We start from the raw sequence: 15,975 nt of genomic DNA on the forward strand, positions 1-15,975 counted from the left end.
CCAGTAACAATTTTCATTCATTTATTTATTTAGCCTTTAAAGCATTTTGAGGTCCATTGGGCAACAAGCTAGAAATGGAATGTGCTTATTGACCTCCCCCTCTCAACGCAGGCAGCATTGAATTTCTCATTTTCCGAACTGAATTGAATGTGTAGGGTTTATGCTCTCACTTATGCTTGCTTATCATTGGAGCAGAGATTATTCTGATTTATGTAACGTTGGGGACAAAAAAAAGTCCAGGAGGTCAATCTTCCCCTTTACTCTTTGCCTTTGATATTTTTTTTTTGTTAAGAAATAGCTCAGTGTCTGGGGCTCTGGGTACAGAAATTTCAGAATTGATGTCTTACTCCCTCAGCAATAACCTGTTCGTGTTCACCAGTCACGGGGTTCTGATATGAATGTCCTTATTTTGTTTTTTAAGCAACTAGAAGAAGGGTTGGGGAACGCTGGACTGAAGAATAAGATTTACATTTACGGACTAGCAAAGGAATAGCATCGCTGCAGAACTGTAGTTTTTGAGTTATGCACTCGGGCAGTTGCAGGCTCACAGGAGCAGAAAGAGCAGTTCTGAGAAGGATCTGTAACTGGCGTTTGCTGCGGGTGTCAGTGTGTGAAGTGAAATTACCAGCGCTTTAGCCACGTGGATAATACAGTCGCTGAAGACCACAGCAAGACTGCTGCTCTCTTCCCTCCCTTCTTCATCTCAGTCCTGTGTCAACATACTGCCTGCTGCGTGGAGAATTTCATCTCGGGAATTGACGTGCACAAACTTACTATCTGTGGTTCACTATGTTACTGCAAAGCTGTAAGTCCTATTTACAGTAAAGGTAGGGGTGATGACGGTGACTTCATCTTAAAAAAAAATGTAATGCAAAACAACCATTTTATTGCTGTGCTGCGTGCTAGCGAATGAATCATTAGACTTGTCAGCCTAAAACCCAGCCATAATTGGAGCAGCTACTGTTATCAAAGCTGGGCCGTTCTCATGACAGCTTAATAAAGCTGAAACTGTTAAATTAAATCCCCAATGCTTAATCTGATGAAAGCAGTCAGGTAGAAGAATCTGAGACGAGTGTCCATGGCTTGGCGGAATGAGGAAACCCAACAGCTTGTCAACACAGAGAGATTACTGTAACAGATTTATCAGGGCTCCCAAGATATTGGTCCCTCCCACCGCAATGAAATCTCTCCTTTGTTAGGAAACAAAAGAATGTTTTATTGCCTGCTTTCAAATTCAGGGTGCCACTCGTGGTTATTAATTTTACTTTTCAAAAGTGCGTTCTGTGATATTTAATCTGTTTTAAAATTACAGAACCAGTGCTCTGCCTGTTAAAAGGTTTATTTATTAAAAGAATCCGTATGTATCCATTGTGACAATGTTTGAGCCTTGTTTTGTGCCTGTGTGTGATGAGTGCTTAGAGGCAAAACTGTAACAGAGGAGGGAATTCTCAATGTAGGCTTGACAAGAGAAAATGAGGAGTGGCATCTGTACGTTGGGATGCTGTACAGTTAAATATTGCTTTAATTAATGTATGTTGAGTTTTTTTATAATAAGCATCTTCCATTTCCGAATCTAGGTTATTTTTTGGGGGGGGGCGGGGAAATAGGTCATGACTTTTCCCTACTGACCTAATTATTCCTGCCAAGGGTAATCCTGCTATTGTCTGAAAATTAGTTCTAAATAGTAACAATGGAAAAGAAATATATGCTCCGCTGAACCTATGTTAAAAGAAGCAGAAATTGTTTACTAGTAATTTTGTTTTTCGCTTTCCCCTATCCTTATGTGGCTTACCGTTATCTCATTATAATGAATTACAGCTTATAGAGCTCAGCGGGTCCCGAATGTCCGATTTTTGGGCTAAGCGAAGAAATAAGGTAGCAGGCTTTATATGGATTATCGAGTGTTTACATATAATCAGAAGACAGTTGGAGTCAGTCTAGACTGTATCTCGGCGAGAGTGATGCATTCTGTCGGCTTTGTTCTTTTTCCGTGTGCCTCCTTCTCCATTGCTGGGGGTTGGCAAAAGGTGCGGTGCCTCATTTTTGAAAAAAAAAAAAAAACATCACGGCAGAGCGAAACACAAGGATCGATTCGCAGTGACAGGATCGCGGTGGCATGCACCTTCTGCCTTCAGAAAAACACGCAGCAATTAAAAAGAAATCTCAACCAGTGAGATTCCGCAAAGTACATTGGGGCTCACACACACTCTCCCCCCCCCCTCTCTCTCCCTCTCTGCCCCACCCCCCATCAGTGCTGCAGGTAATCTATTGCATTAATCATGCAGCCCATGTGAAATGCACAGGGAGTGATTAAACTATCATACACAATACCATCAGCATGAAACACACGTCAAGACCAATACATCAAAGTTTAATTCAGTAAATAGAATGAATTAGAGCAAAAATAAAACATTCTTTTGTCTGTGAAACTGTACCTCGGTGTATTGGCAGAGGCTCCAGGAAGGAACAGTTTCTGCAGTCATATCCATAACTGCTATGTGCTATACAGCACTCCTGTTTTTCTGGGCAAAAACCCTTTTTAGTTCACAACCAGAAAGTGAATCCCCTTGTACATTCTGTGCATTTCCAATTTTGTAATAGCATTTTTGTGAGTTGCTGGCCGTATAAGTCATTGCTGTACTGTTAATTATGAATTATTGTGATGTTTTAGAGCTGTCGTGTATTAAGGCCTGTATTGGTCCTTTAATGTTGATCATTCTAGTTATTGTATTATTGTATTAAAATACTGTGAATTAGATTAAGATAATTTAACACAGAAGTATCAGGATCTTATAATTTTCATGACTGGCTCCCATTTAAGATTTGAAGTTCTTTATTTATTCCTGTATGTTGTTATTGTACATAGTTTTCTGAAATTGAAAGTTATGATGTTTTCACCACAGGACTAAGGAGTATACAGATAATATGGATGCTACAATTTGGAAGATGTAATTAGTGACAAACCACAGGGATATGTTTTGGGAATATTGCTTACCTCTTTTATATCAGTGATCTAGATTCGTGCATCAACTGATCAAGTTTGTAAATTACTCGTAAACAGGAGGATTAGCATACCCTTTTTTTGTACATCTGTAGAAGCTACAGAAGAAATCCAAAAAGATTTTGATAGAATTGAAGCTGGAGCAGACACCTGGCAGATGATATTTAATTTTGATTACTGCAGAGCATCACATACAGGTAGCAAACATTAAAATATAAATATAACATGATAAACAGTGAGCTCTAAGAATCTGTTTATGAAAAAAGCATAGGTGCTTGTGTTGACATTTACATCAAGACAATTTGGGGAAACATTAAAAATAATTAAAAGAACAGATTTTAATTTAGCTTCATTTAGAATATTGTCAAATTTTGAGCAAATCCTCAAACCAGAGGACAGGGACTGAATATGTTCCATTGAGTAATGCCTTGACAAGCTTTAAGAGATTAATCTTTTTAGTCTTGAACAAAGAAGACTAAGAGGGTCCCGGATTCAAGTATTTAAATTCCTCAAAGGCAACCCAATGGACTTCTTCAGAATCAACAGTGAATCGTGAACCAAGCACACAAATGGTAACTAAGGGGAAGTGCATCTAAAACTGAGAATGGGAGAAGGAGAGGCAGTTTTAACAAGCAAAACAGGCAAACTGGTCTTGTCTTATTTTTTAGTTTTCTTATGTTTTCATGTCAGGAGTGGTATAGCATTTAATGATTTGTGGCACTTTATTTGGAGAATTCCATGTATGGAATAAGTCTCCTCAGCTGTGTATTATTGAGGGTAATTGATTAAATTCTGAGTGAGAACAGAAACTTTAATGTGTTTTATAATTCATTCCTATTTTTGTTTGGTGAAAAACGCATTTTAAAGTAATTCATCCATGTCCTAGCAGAGATCTAAGTAGCAACACAGCTATTCACAGCTGTTACATATTTCCTACAATTTTTGGACTCAAAAATGTCTGTTTTTACCATGCCTGGAGAAAAAAATAATTTGCAAAACTTTCAATTACAGATAGTTGTCAGGGATGCCAAGTTAATTAGCCTGCCATATATTTGAACATTGTTACCATGAGCAAGAAACTAAAATTCATTTAATACCAAAAACTGTTTGCAAATTAGCTAGTTATTTTAAAAAAAATTAGATGTCACCTTTAGAAACCAAGTTGCACATTTATGTTTTTTCATGTCTTGATTGAGCTGGGACCTGAACTTAGGTGATGAATGTCACCTTATTCTGGTCCTTAACTTGCAGGCCCCAGTACCACCTTCTCTTAGGAGCTTGTGAATGTCTCCTCATTTTAATGAATTCACCTTCATCTCTCTGTGGTGTTAATATCAAATTGCAGTGCACAGCATGACTTATTTTCCAATTATCTTTTGGAAAGGTGAGATTTGCATACCAGGCTGCAATTCCTCTCTGTTTGTCACATCTAATAGTTTCAGTCCGGATTCACTTTGCAGATTAATAATGGTTCATTTATAGTTGTCTTGTTTAGTCAGAATAGCTTGGTTTTGCAAGTTAGAAGTATTGCACTTAATAAAAGATCTCCTGACACAAAAATGCTTGTTGCTTGAATTCTGTAACTTTGGTTTAGTGTTTTAATTTGTCAGTTTTTTTTTAAAGCATTATGTTAAGAAGGACTATGTGTAGAAGGATAAAGAAATAATCAAAAATATTCACTCCATCTCATTGTGGGGTATTTTTGGACACTGCTCATTAAATTAGAAGACAGAGTTTGTGTTGTACAAGGAATCGTATATCTGGTGTATTGTTTCACGCGTAGTTTGTACAGGAATAATGTAAAAAAAATGTACATCTGTCTTTTCATCATGCAGTATTTCAAGCTCCAGTTTTGATCTAACAGTTTGAGAAAGTGCACATATGATTTTAAAATGTGGGGCCTCATATTTTCATCAGGATAAGACCAAGCTTTTCTTGAAGAAATTCAGAACATAAAGAGGAAAATTAAGAATTGACACTTTAATAACCTGCTAAAAAAAACAAAAATATTGTACTTTAAATAAGCTAATATGAATTACACCTTTAGCCAAAAGAGAAGAGATATCCTATTTGTTTTTTTTTTATTACCTTTGGCTATCTTTATCTTTTTGCTGCTTTGTGGTAAGAGCAAACGGTTAACAAATTCTTCAAAAGTACATTTTTTTTTGTATAAAATGTCACTCGTCTTACTCATAATAAACATGACAAAGTCATGCATTGTCCTATCAGAACCCACTAGTAAGGACTAAAGGAAAAATAATATATTGCAATAGCTGAAGTGTGGTGATAATTCTGGTGTGGCTAAATATTTCAAAGTAAGATATGTGGTGTTCCTATAGTTGTCTAGTGGAATTGCTGAAAACTGGTTAGTTGCCGTTTTTAGTCTTCATATGTACTGAAGTGTTTGCTCCCACTTTTGGTAAGTTACATTATAGAGCTCAGTGGGTGAACTCGGTTTGAATGCTATCCACATCTTACCTGAAATAACTATAGGATTTGATATCTTTGCTTCCTTCTCATCATGGGTGTATTCATGTTAAAACAAAGTCTGTAGAGTTCTAACTGCATTGTGCAGAGCTCTTTATGAACTTTGCTTTTACAAAATCACATAGAAAAAAATTCTCGCCCTCTGGCCACAAGACAATGGCAAGGGAGAAACTTCTCCCTGGAAAAATGCGTATCTTACTAAAACAGAGCATAGGGCTATGCTCATGTTCCCAGTCAGGAATTCCTCAAATTCAAGGAGTAGTGGGTGTGTACAGTAGCAGAACTCCTGACCCGAGAACTGGACGCCCTTTTGATGTTGTGCCTCTGTTCTGGCGGAGTGTGTGTGACTTTGGCCAATTGAATTGGGAGTCCAGAGGGACTATACAGATAGCTGAAATAAAGAATATTTTCTGCAGCTTGAATCCTTTTAAGTGTGTTGTCCTAATAGGTTATTGACTCGTAAATATCCATTTTATAATCAAAGCTTAAATGACGGATACTGCTTCCTCAATTTTAAAGAAATAGTTAACTAGTAGCACAATGTCCCTAAAATATATCCTTGTGATTTCAGAGAGGAGCTCTAACCAGCTTAGAGTTATTCTTGACAGGAAGTTTAAGATCAGATCACTTTATTAGCCACATACAATTTCTTGCATTAGGAATTTGTCTTTTCACATACCCCAGCTTGCTCTCCATGAGCCACACAGACAGGGAGAGAAGCTGGGGGTCAGAGTGCAGGGTCAGCCATTTATACTGCACCCCTGGAGCAGTTGGAGTTAAGGACCTTGCTCAGGGGCCCAAAAGAGTAGGATTCCTAAGTATTTCAGTCTATCTTGTTAATATGGAACATTTTTAACATTAGATGATACCCCCCCCGACACCTTTGCTTACACCGTCAGTGTTCCTTGTGGGATGGCTGTACATGCAGAAAATTCAAACATCTCTGGAAGGCTGTGGAGAGGAGCAGGGTATGGCGTGTGAAGCCTGTTGTCCCAAACTGATCACCTCGCCAAAGCCTGATCATAGCTATCCTTTCTAGACCATGTCCTGTAGGACTAATGCCAACACAGTGTGCCTTTCACTCAAGATAGTGCCCTTCCTACCTGCTTTCCTTTGGTTTCTTCATAGATGCAGCATGTGCTTAGGTTGAGACTTTAGCCACCCCACTAAGACAGTGTTATTCTCTCAGCAGTACACTGCTTTCGACCTTCGTTGTAACAATTCTATGCTTTTCATTCACTGCGGATGATAATGTTAATAGTTTTCGCTTGCCTGCAACGAAGTACATTAAGCTGCAATAATTATAGCCCGGTAACACCATGTTGTCGTTTTTAAAACAGCCAGCATTTAAATTTGACCTAGATTAATATATTTATTGTTATTTAGAGACGCTTTACTGCATTTCATTTTAACATTGGATTGATGATTTGCCCCATTAGCGTACTGCAGCTGTTATCAAAAGATGAAATAAGCGAGGCGGCTCCGAAGTGGTACGTTCTCCTCGTGAAAATCTACTGCCCTGTGCCGTCTCCCCCATCGCATCCCCACAGTCCAGGTTCGCAAAGTGACAGCTAACGGAAATGAGGTGGCTGATGTGTTTCGTCTGTGTCCTGGGAGGCCGGATCAGAGCCACCGCTGCCCTGTTACTCATGCGAGACAGGGCAGCCCAGGGACTGGGAGGATGTGTGAAATGGTGGTGCAAATCATGTTTCCTTTTGACTTTCTCCAAACAAAGGGAGGGAGGGCCCAGGAGCTCGGTGGTGAAAAATTGGTGTCAGACATTCTCTTGGTAACAGTACATGCTAATAAAGACTTAATGGCCTTTCCTAAGCAATTGGCTTCCCTGCGGTTTTCGGTAGGCACGAAGAGAAGTCTTTGCAATTTGGCTTCTTTAATTTTTTTTTGAGTGGTGAAAAACAAATAACAATATAGACAAAACAATGAGAAAAAACAGCCTTGTTTTCATAATGTCTTTCACAACTGGCTTACATTGTCTTCTACCTTAGCTGTCTGCCCAGCAAACTGTATGAAGTGTACATCTAGGAATGCAAAGACGCCAAAAACCTTAGCGTTATGACTATATTCAAGTCTGACAAGCTTATTTGTATAGTCACCTTAATTATTTTTACCTGTCTCAACCATTAAAGCTGTGCAGCTTCTGTAGAGTTCAGAGGTGTGGCCTGGCCTGTTTTCAGTCCTACTTGAGAAGGATTAATCCCACTTAATTAGCCGTTTTCTGAATTCCTTCTGTATTCTACACATTTTTAGACATATCTGAATTGTGAAAGGAATGTATTTACACATCCACATCATTTGTTAGGTATGAGTCTGGGCAGAGAGGGCAATTTTTTCCCCTCTTTTGTCGGAAAAGATTTACTTTCCTTCGACTGTTTTGAAATAGAGGTAGACTAACTCCTATTAATGAGCCCTTGCTTATTATAGTATTCAGTTTGCGGTGAACTGACATTGCTGGCTGTAGCGAGCACTGCTGTGAACCTTTTAATTGAAGTATCTTAGTACTAAAAGTTTTTTTTTTTAACTTAATTTGAACATGGCTTATAGATATGTTGGTATGAGCCCTTGATGCAGTTCAGCATGCACTTGAAAGTGAGAGAAAATTGGCCTGGGAACAGCCAGCAAGATAATAGAGTTAAGCAGCATAAAGCAGTATAACCTCTAACGTGAGGGGCTTGCCATCTGAAATTTGAGTGAACACCTCAATTTGAACCTGAGATTTCCAGATAGACCTTAGAGATGAGAATAAGGGGGGGAAATGAAGAATGTATAGCTCTTAACACAGGCTTCAGGTTATTTTATCTTCCCCCCGCCAGTATCGTTATTCCCCTGTTGCTTTTGCAGCATTTGTTGCTATCATAGTTTTTATTATTGTCTCTCACTTTTCCAAACGCCCAGGTGCCCTGTGGATGTGCATAGTCTTAAATCCTCACTGCAAGCCAGAACAGAAGGCAGGCTGGCTAAGGCAACTGAAGAAGTGGAACAGTGTGGATGTTTGTCCCTGGGAAGATGGTAACCATGGAAACGAGCTGCCCAATTTAACCAATGCCTTGCCTCAGGGTGCAAATGCTAACCAAGGTGAGCTAAGTGCAGAAAACTAGTTCTTTTAATCAACAGTCCAGCACGTTACACTCATGCAGCTTTTATAAGCCTTTGCAGGGCTAATGGAAAGATCCCAATAACCTGGAAAATTTCCTCAAGCAAAAGAGCTTAAACTTTTGTCTGTAGCAGAGAAGCCAGAATTCTGAGCAAAGTTAGAGACCTACCAAGCTCTCATTTCTAAATTTGTACTACTCGGATGTGTCCTTATTAATACAGTTAGGAAGATAATCATCTTTTTGAGGTGGGTATTTGTTTATCTGTAGTTATGTACAGCTGAATAAGATTTTGACTACTGAAGCATTTTCACTTGAGATAGACCATCTTGCATTTTTCCTATGTTTGCTTTAAATAAAAAAGCTGAGGAGCAAATCTGGTTGCTCAAGTTAAATCTGTAAATTCTCTCCATCTTGGAAGTGGAGAACCTGGTTCTTCATTTAATAAAATCTTCCAACATAACTGAAGCTTTTCATTGTCTGAAATAGGTATCAGTCTTTAAGCCACTATTTTGTTTTGGCATTTTAACAGGGTTTTGTTTAACTTCCTTGGCATTCAAGCTGACAGGTTTTGAGGTCTTAAAAAATTTAACAATAATAAAAAGCAACTGCTCAAAACAAACAGGTATTGTTTTATTACAACCTGAAGAGCTCCAAAGTGGAGGAATGCCAAGCCCAGGCTGAAAGAAGATAGGGCTCTTATTATCAGGCCAAAAACAACAAGAGCCTGATATGCCTGGTCTTAATTCTCTCCACCACTAGATTCAGCCAACAGGCCTCACCGGACTGTTTTCACACGAGCCATCGAAGCGTGCGATCTCCACTGGCAGGACAGCCACTTGCAGCACATTATCAGCGGTGACCTCTACAACAACTACTGTTACCATGACAACACTGAAAATTCACTCTTTGACTCTCGCGGTTGGCCCCTATGGCACGGTAAGTGGCTAAACCGGAAAGACATTTGCATGACTTGCCTCTTTGTCCAGTTTTTCTATGGCATTATAAAAAAAGAAAGAGAGGAAAAAGAAAAAAAGCAACAAAAAAAAGAGGTGGCAGGGGGTGGTTAAAGAAAATTAAAGGACTCTGCCAATGGGAACAGTAGCCCCGTTGAACTGCTGGAAATAAGTGCCTGTGTTTTTTTTTTTTGCTGAAGAGAATTGCTCTTTGTTCCATCTAATGCCTCATTGTTTTCCCTTTTTTTTCCATCCTTCTCTCTGCTGTTAAAGAACATGTCCCCACAGCTTGTGCTAGGGTGGATGCACTGAGATCTCACGGTTACCCCAGAGAGGCACTGAGGCTGGCCATCGCCATCGTCAACACTCTGCGCAGGCAGCAGCAGAAACAGCTGGAGTTGTTCCGGGGACACAAGAAAGGTTTGTGAGGAGCAGACTTGAGAGGAAAAAGATGTCTTTAGGTTTGCAGCAAACATCTCAGCTGTGGCAGAGAAATACATAACATTGAGACCATTTGCCTTGGATATTATAAAGGAAGTCAGCTGCCTTTGTTTTTTTGTTGTTGCTGTTGAGTCTAGTTGTTGGTTTTAAATGTATTCATTAACACCAGATTGGCATAAAAGCAGGTATTTAGTCCCAATTGGTGCAGTGCTGTCTAAAACAATCCTTTAAATATCTACTGTAGATCTTCCAAACTTTTTTCAGTTTTATTAAGACGTTTGTGGAACAACAGCAAGTCTTCGTGTGTCTGAATATCAATTTAGAAATGCAGATAATTCTGTTCTCAATGGCTCTCCTGAAACAACCTCGGTTTGCCTATTTTCATACGCACCGAGAATGAGTAGTGCATGAAAAACTACTTAAAAAAAACTGTGTAGTTGATTTCCCTGTTATTTCAGAGCTGCTTCACAAAGGCGTAACGTCAGTCACCAACCTCGAGGGCTGGGTGGGACACCCCTTGGATCCAATTGGCACTCTGTTCAGCACACTGATGGAGAGCTGCCGAATGGATGAGGACATTGCCCCAGGCTTCTCTGACTTCTCAGGTATGGCCTACACAGCCTACTCCTATAATTTCCCCATCTCCCTCATTCGTAGGAAAAGGCAAGACGTCACTGAACCATCATTTGCCTCAGATTCTGGGCGGACACTTTATGATGTTGAGGTCCATAAATTTTCCATGGAATTCTGGAAAAGAGACAATGAAGGCCACCCTCCCAGGTTGCTGAGAAGAGATAATGCAAACTAACATGGCTGCTTAATGGTTCCTTAATATCACCATTGACTGTTGATAGAAGAGAGACCCTCAGAAACAAATATATTGAAAAGATTTAATCAGAATGGAGATGGTAGAATGACCGTTGGGGCAGTTAGAAAGGCGTTCAATGGCAGAAAAGATTGAAAGTATTAATGAAAGAAGGAAGTATATTTAAACTGTGAAAACTAGGCTAAATCTTCTCTGCTGCATTTTTAATGCATTTTAATTTTAATGTTTTTGTTCTTATTTCTTATTCATGTGGTTTGATTGAAGATATGACTGTATCACAATCATCTTACTGTAGTGTAATTAGTTATTATTACAGCCTTTAGGCTGTCCTCTACTGATTGGCCACTCCTGATGAGTCTTTAACTCTATATCTCAGTGTGTTTGTTTTAATTGGACTTCCCTTCTATTGTTGCTGCATAAGCTCTTTGTAGTTCTTCCAAAGAGATGTGAAACCAGAGGTCCTTTTTTAATTAAAATAGAGGCTGATGTGGTTAAAAATATGTCAGCCTCTTTGTTTTGAAATTAAATTGTTGTTTTTCTTAATGTTGTTACAGATTTTAGTGAGTTTAGGAGTTGTCATTGTTGAAGTTACCATCTCTTTTTTTTGTGGAATGAAATCTGAAATTTTAGCGTTCCCTGAACTGTGATTTGACTAAACTGGGCAAAGTTTAGTCTTTCATTTGTATACTAACATGAAAAGGGAATAGCACTAAATTTGTATTTATTGCTATATTAGGGAAAAACACTTGTAATTTGTTTTACAAACTGCTACAAACACTGTTGCAGAGCTCCTATATTACCCATACAATAAAATATGTAACATTTTATTTAAAAGATATTTATTTTATCTTATAAGCTCTAATTATGCTTAGAACTGAATAAAATATGCCTGAGAAGCTTTAATATTGAAGTGTAGGAAATTGAAGTTCTTATAAATTCTCTGCAAAAATGAAGATTTTGAGATGGACTATATATCCTATTATAGAATATTAGTTAGGGGTTTGCAATCAGTATTGTGCTCTTTCTTGAAAACACTGGACATGAACAGTTCTTATGAACAACTGGACATGTTCTGAAGTTGTTCTACTGCAAACTGGATTGTTTTTGACTAAGAAAGCAAGAGTTTGGAGATAAACCCCCATGGTTTGTGGAACCATGGTACCTCTTTATATATTGCTTTTTGATCCTAAATCATCTGTTTCACAAGACACATGCTTGATCATAATTTGCTGCTAGATTTTTGAAAAAATCACAGTTCAAACAAGATGACTGTCAAGATGCTTTACAAATATAATAAAATTCTTTGGAAAGAGTAACAAAAAATAAGCAGGAGTGTTTTAAAAGATGACAGCATCCAAGAATAGCACTTTTTTGCTGAAGTGCTGTTGGATTATACCTAATGGGATTTATTTGCGCACTTGATTTTCAATCGATAGTGGTCATTCAGATTATTTGTTGTTGTCGAGTCCAGTTGATAGAAGAGAAACCATCATAATTACAGCTATCTCAAAATTACAACCTATTCGCTTTTATTGTATTATTATTATTGTATACAGTCTGTGGGGTTTTCAAACAAAATTTATCACTTATCCAATGTATTTAAAAAGCTCAGTTTCTCTTTACGAAGTGCAGTATGATTACAAAAGTGAAGTTATGAAATTTGTGTGAATAACAGGGTAAATACCAGGTACAATCAATCTATCACCTCTTTATTGACAAAATACACCTCGTGTTTGGAATATTTAACGTTCACACAATTGACAACAAAGAGTCTAGTGTTAATGTACCACACTTTCTCATCTAAGAGACTGCATCATTACAGATAAGACAGACATGCGCTGTGACTTGCATTTACTCTCACCCAACAATGTATGTGTTCCTGTTTTTTTGAAATAAAAATCAAGTTAAAAACATTCTGGCATTCATTGGATGCATAAGAATAAAACTGTGCTGATCTGATTTTAAAATAGCTTACAATTTAGTCTGATTGATGGGTCAAACACTAGAACATTTCCTGTTAACAAGTGGCAGATCAAAAATTGGAACAGTGTCCTTTGCATTGTTAAAAAGAAATAACCATTTTTATCCAGTAATGTGACCTTGCTTATAATGCTTATTATTGCCACTTCTGTAATTACTCTGACAAAGGTTTGATGAACATTTCCTGATAACCGTGCGTTGATTTGACAGGTTAAATTATTTAGATATTTTCTGTTGTAAACAAAAATGATTACAATGAAATTTTATGTGTGTCATTGACCTTGTAGTTGTAAGTTATGTAAAAACTCTTTGAAAGTGAATAACCAAAATGATGCTCTGACTAGGAAGAGCACAACTATTCTCAAATATATATTTTTAAATGGTTGCATTAATTATGGTAAAAATTAAACACCATAATTAATGCAACCATAATTAGTACAGAAAAAATATCAACAGTATTGTATTGTTCTGGAAATTATTGTGTCCAAAGAAAATTGAGAGAATTCCTGCTCTATTTAAATGGTATAATTAAAGCTATTTCTGTTAGGAAGATATTATCACTAGTTGTAGTCAAAGGTTTTTGAAGCCACTGGCTTCATTTGCAATGCTTTATGTTTCATACACCAATGTGTTTATTTTGGGTTTTCTGAATTGCTTTTTTACTTATTGCCCATTTTAATTGTGGCAACACATTCCTGTCTCAGCTGTATTCAGGGCGTTAAGAGGTTTGCTTCTTCACAGCCAATTAAAACAGACGAATTCCTTTGTAAACCTTGAAGGTGTCAAGGGGCATCACACATTTTAGAGGTGCTTGGTATGTTGCTGTGGTGCATTAAATTACACTTAATTTCAGAGTTTTTTTTTTTAATCAGGGCAATTGCACATCTAAATACATGAGTCTCAGAAGCTCTGCCATGTTGGAGGGCTGGGTTAGTCATGTGTCTGTAGTGTATCTTAATGTGACTTCCAGACTGCTTTCCATGTGTGTTATAGAGCCTGTATAAAGATTACCTCCTTCTCTCCCCTGCTGGATTCTTGCCCAGACTGTAAACCAATATTCTGCCTTAATATATTCGTGATCTAGCCAATTAAAATTGCAGGTCATGCGAATGTGTCAATCACTTGCCAACCAAAGCCACCTGTATTATACACATTTTGTTGACAGCGTTCATAAGGTTTCAGCGGACCTGCTTAGAGTTTTATTTAAAACCGCTGGGGGGGAAAAAAACTTTAGGGAAAACTAACTCGTTAGCACCTTTTTGTATCATCAGCAAGTTGCCTCAGGTTGGGCATTAAACTTCAGTTTGCAGTTCCTTGATCATTAGAGGTCCCAAGTTGTTTTGATGGCATGTAAAGTAGTTGAAGGGGGGGGTGTCACCTTCGTTCCTGACATATTCCTGTCGTTTGTCTCAGATGCCATGGGGCAGTCCAAGAGCGGGGACTTCCAGTTTCCTACACAGCGGCTGCTGGAGGAGGGAGAGTCGTACCTGACCCTGGCAGTGGAAATGGCGCTGGTGGGGCTTGGCCAGCAGAGGATCATGCCCGATGGCCTCTACGCCCAGGAGAAGGTCTGCCGCAACGAGGAGCAGCTCATCGCCAAGCTACAGGAGATCGACCTGGATGACACCCTCGTCAAGATTTTCCGAAAACAAGCAGTCTTCCTGTTAGAGGGTAAGGGCAAACTGATGGCCTGTGTAGGATGAAAGTATCGGCCCCCACGCAAGGACCCTTTCTTCCTTATATTGGCAATACATTGTTTTTTTGTTTGCTATGTAATGAGGAATGGAGCAGAAGGCGAGTATATCCCCTATTACCCTTTTGTGTCTTATCTCCCCTCTATCGTCATACACCAACAAATAACATGGATATCTAAAACATGGAAACAGTGCCATGTTGTTTCTTAAGATAGAGCAAAAAACCATATACAGCACAAATACAAGTGGATCTGTTGACACCATTCAGCTGTCAGCTATAAATTCAGCTATAAACAACAGTTTATGTACAAACACCATACCAGAGAGGCACAAGTCTTTCCTTCAGTGTTCTGCCAAAACTGCCTTATCCTCTGTCGGCAAGGACCACCCACCACAGGGTCAAAGAATAATTAAGTTCCCATGATTATTCAATCCAGAGCCTCCCCTGAGCAAAGGCTGACAGCAGTGTGGAATTCCGCGGTGGCTCTCTGATGTGGCCTGTGGTCATGGCATGTTCAATTGAAAATAATTTAATTATAGAGTGGAATAAAGCCTTCACATATGGTTTTTAGTATTGCAGTTTATTCTGCAGGCAAGTGTCAAAAAACACTTTCTGTGCAATTTAAACTGTCCTGTGCCTTATCTGATCTGAGAGAATAAGTTACCTACTAACCGGTAAGCGGATTATAGTTTGCACTTAGCACTGCTGTCCTTGCACGTGCAGCAGCCAGCCTGCTTTTTTTTTCTGTTAAAGAGTTTGGGGAATATCGTGCCAAAAAGCTTCTTAGTGTCTGAGGCAGTCAAATTATATGACGCTTTGTTTCACAGCTTCAAGCTCTGCAGCACAGAAAGTAAAATGAAAGTTTTGTGAAAAGCTTGCTTCCAATGGTTTCTTTATTCCTCAGGAAGCACCATTTATTTAGTATTGACACAGGAATTTAACCCTGGGACTGAGGCCTCCTTCATAGAGGGTCCCTGGCCATAGGGTGCACACAGGAAGTTCCAGGCTTTTGTAACCAATGCTTAAAAACACAGAGGAACGCAGAGCTGAGTTATGCCTGATTGTAAAAGTTAACTCGTTCTTACTTCATGGACAAACTAAATCAAGGAAAGAAGTATTCATGTGCTTTCAAGACTTTAATGTTGAAACTCTAGATTGTACATGTTCAGTGGATTGATCCTTATTTTCTTCTGTCTCCTGAATAGGTGGGCCCTACAGTGGTCTGGGGGAAATCATATACAGAGAGAGCGTTCCAATGCACACCTTCGCCAAGTATCTCTTCACCTCTCTCCTACCTCACGATGCTGAACTGGCATACAAAATTGCACTGAGAGCCATGCGGTGAGTTTTTTGCGCTCACCTTTTTTTCGTTCCTGCGGAGCGTGAATTCACCAGGGAGCTGGAAGTGTGTGTGTGTGTGTGTGTTGCGGGGTGGGTATTTACACTTTAACACTAGAAAAATTCCATTTGCCCTATCAA

General features: G+C 38.8%; 1 protein-coding gene across 2 annotated transcripts in view; it reads left to right on the plus strand.

Moving 5' to 3' along the window:
• Positions 1 to 15,975, plus strand: part of zswim6 (zinc finger, SWIM-type containing 6) — a 98,385-nt gene that overhangs the window by 66,896 nt on the left and 15,514 nt on the right. For both annotated transcript variants that reach the window (XM_088629753.1, XM_088629752.1), the window contains exons 5-10: positions 8,402 to 8,581; positions 9,361 to 9,537; positions 9,828 to 9,974; positions 10,454 to 10,600; positions 14,215 to 14,472; positions 15,702 to 15,837. In XM_088629753.1, the coding sequence (XP_088485879.1) occupies positions 8,402 to 8,581; positions 9,361 to 9,537; positions 9,828 to 9,974; positions 10,454 to 10,600; positions 14,215 to 14,472; positions 15,702 to 15,837 (1,045 nt within the window). The remainder of the gene's footprint in view (positions 1 to 8,401; positions 8,582 to 9,360; positions 9,538 to 9,827; positions 9,975 to 10,453; positions 10,601 to 14,214; positions 14,473 to 15,701; positions 15,838 to 15,975) is intronic.

The sequence above is a fragment of the Lepisosteus platostomus genome, chromosome 4, assembly GCF_059453375.1.
Source record: "Lepisosteus platostomus isolate fLepPlt1 chromosome 4, fLepPlt1.hap1, whole genome shotgun sequence".
Lineage (NCBI taxonomy): Eukaryota > Metazoa > Chordata > Actinopteri > Semionotiformes > Lepisosteidae > Lepisosteus > Lepisosteus platostomus.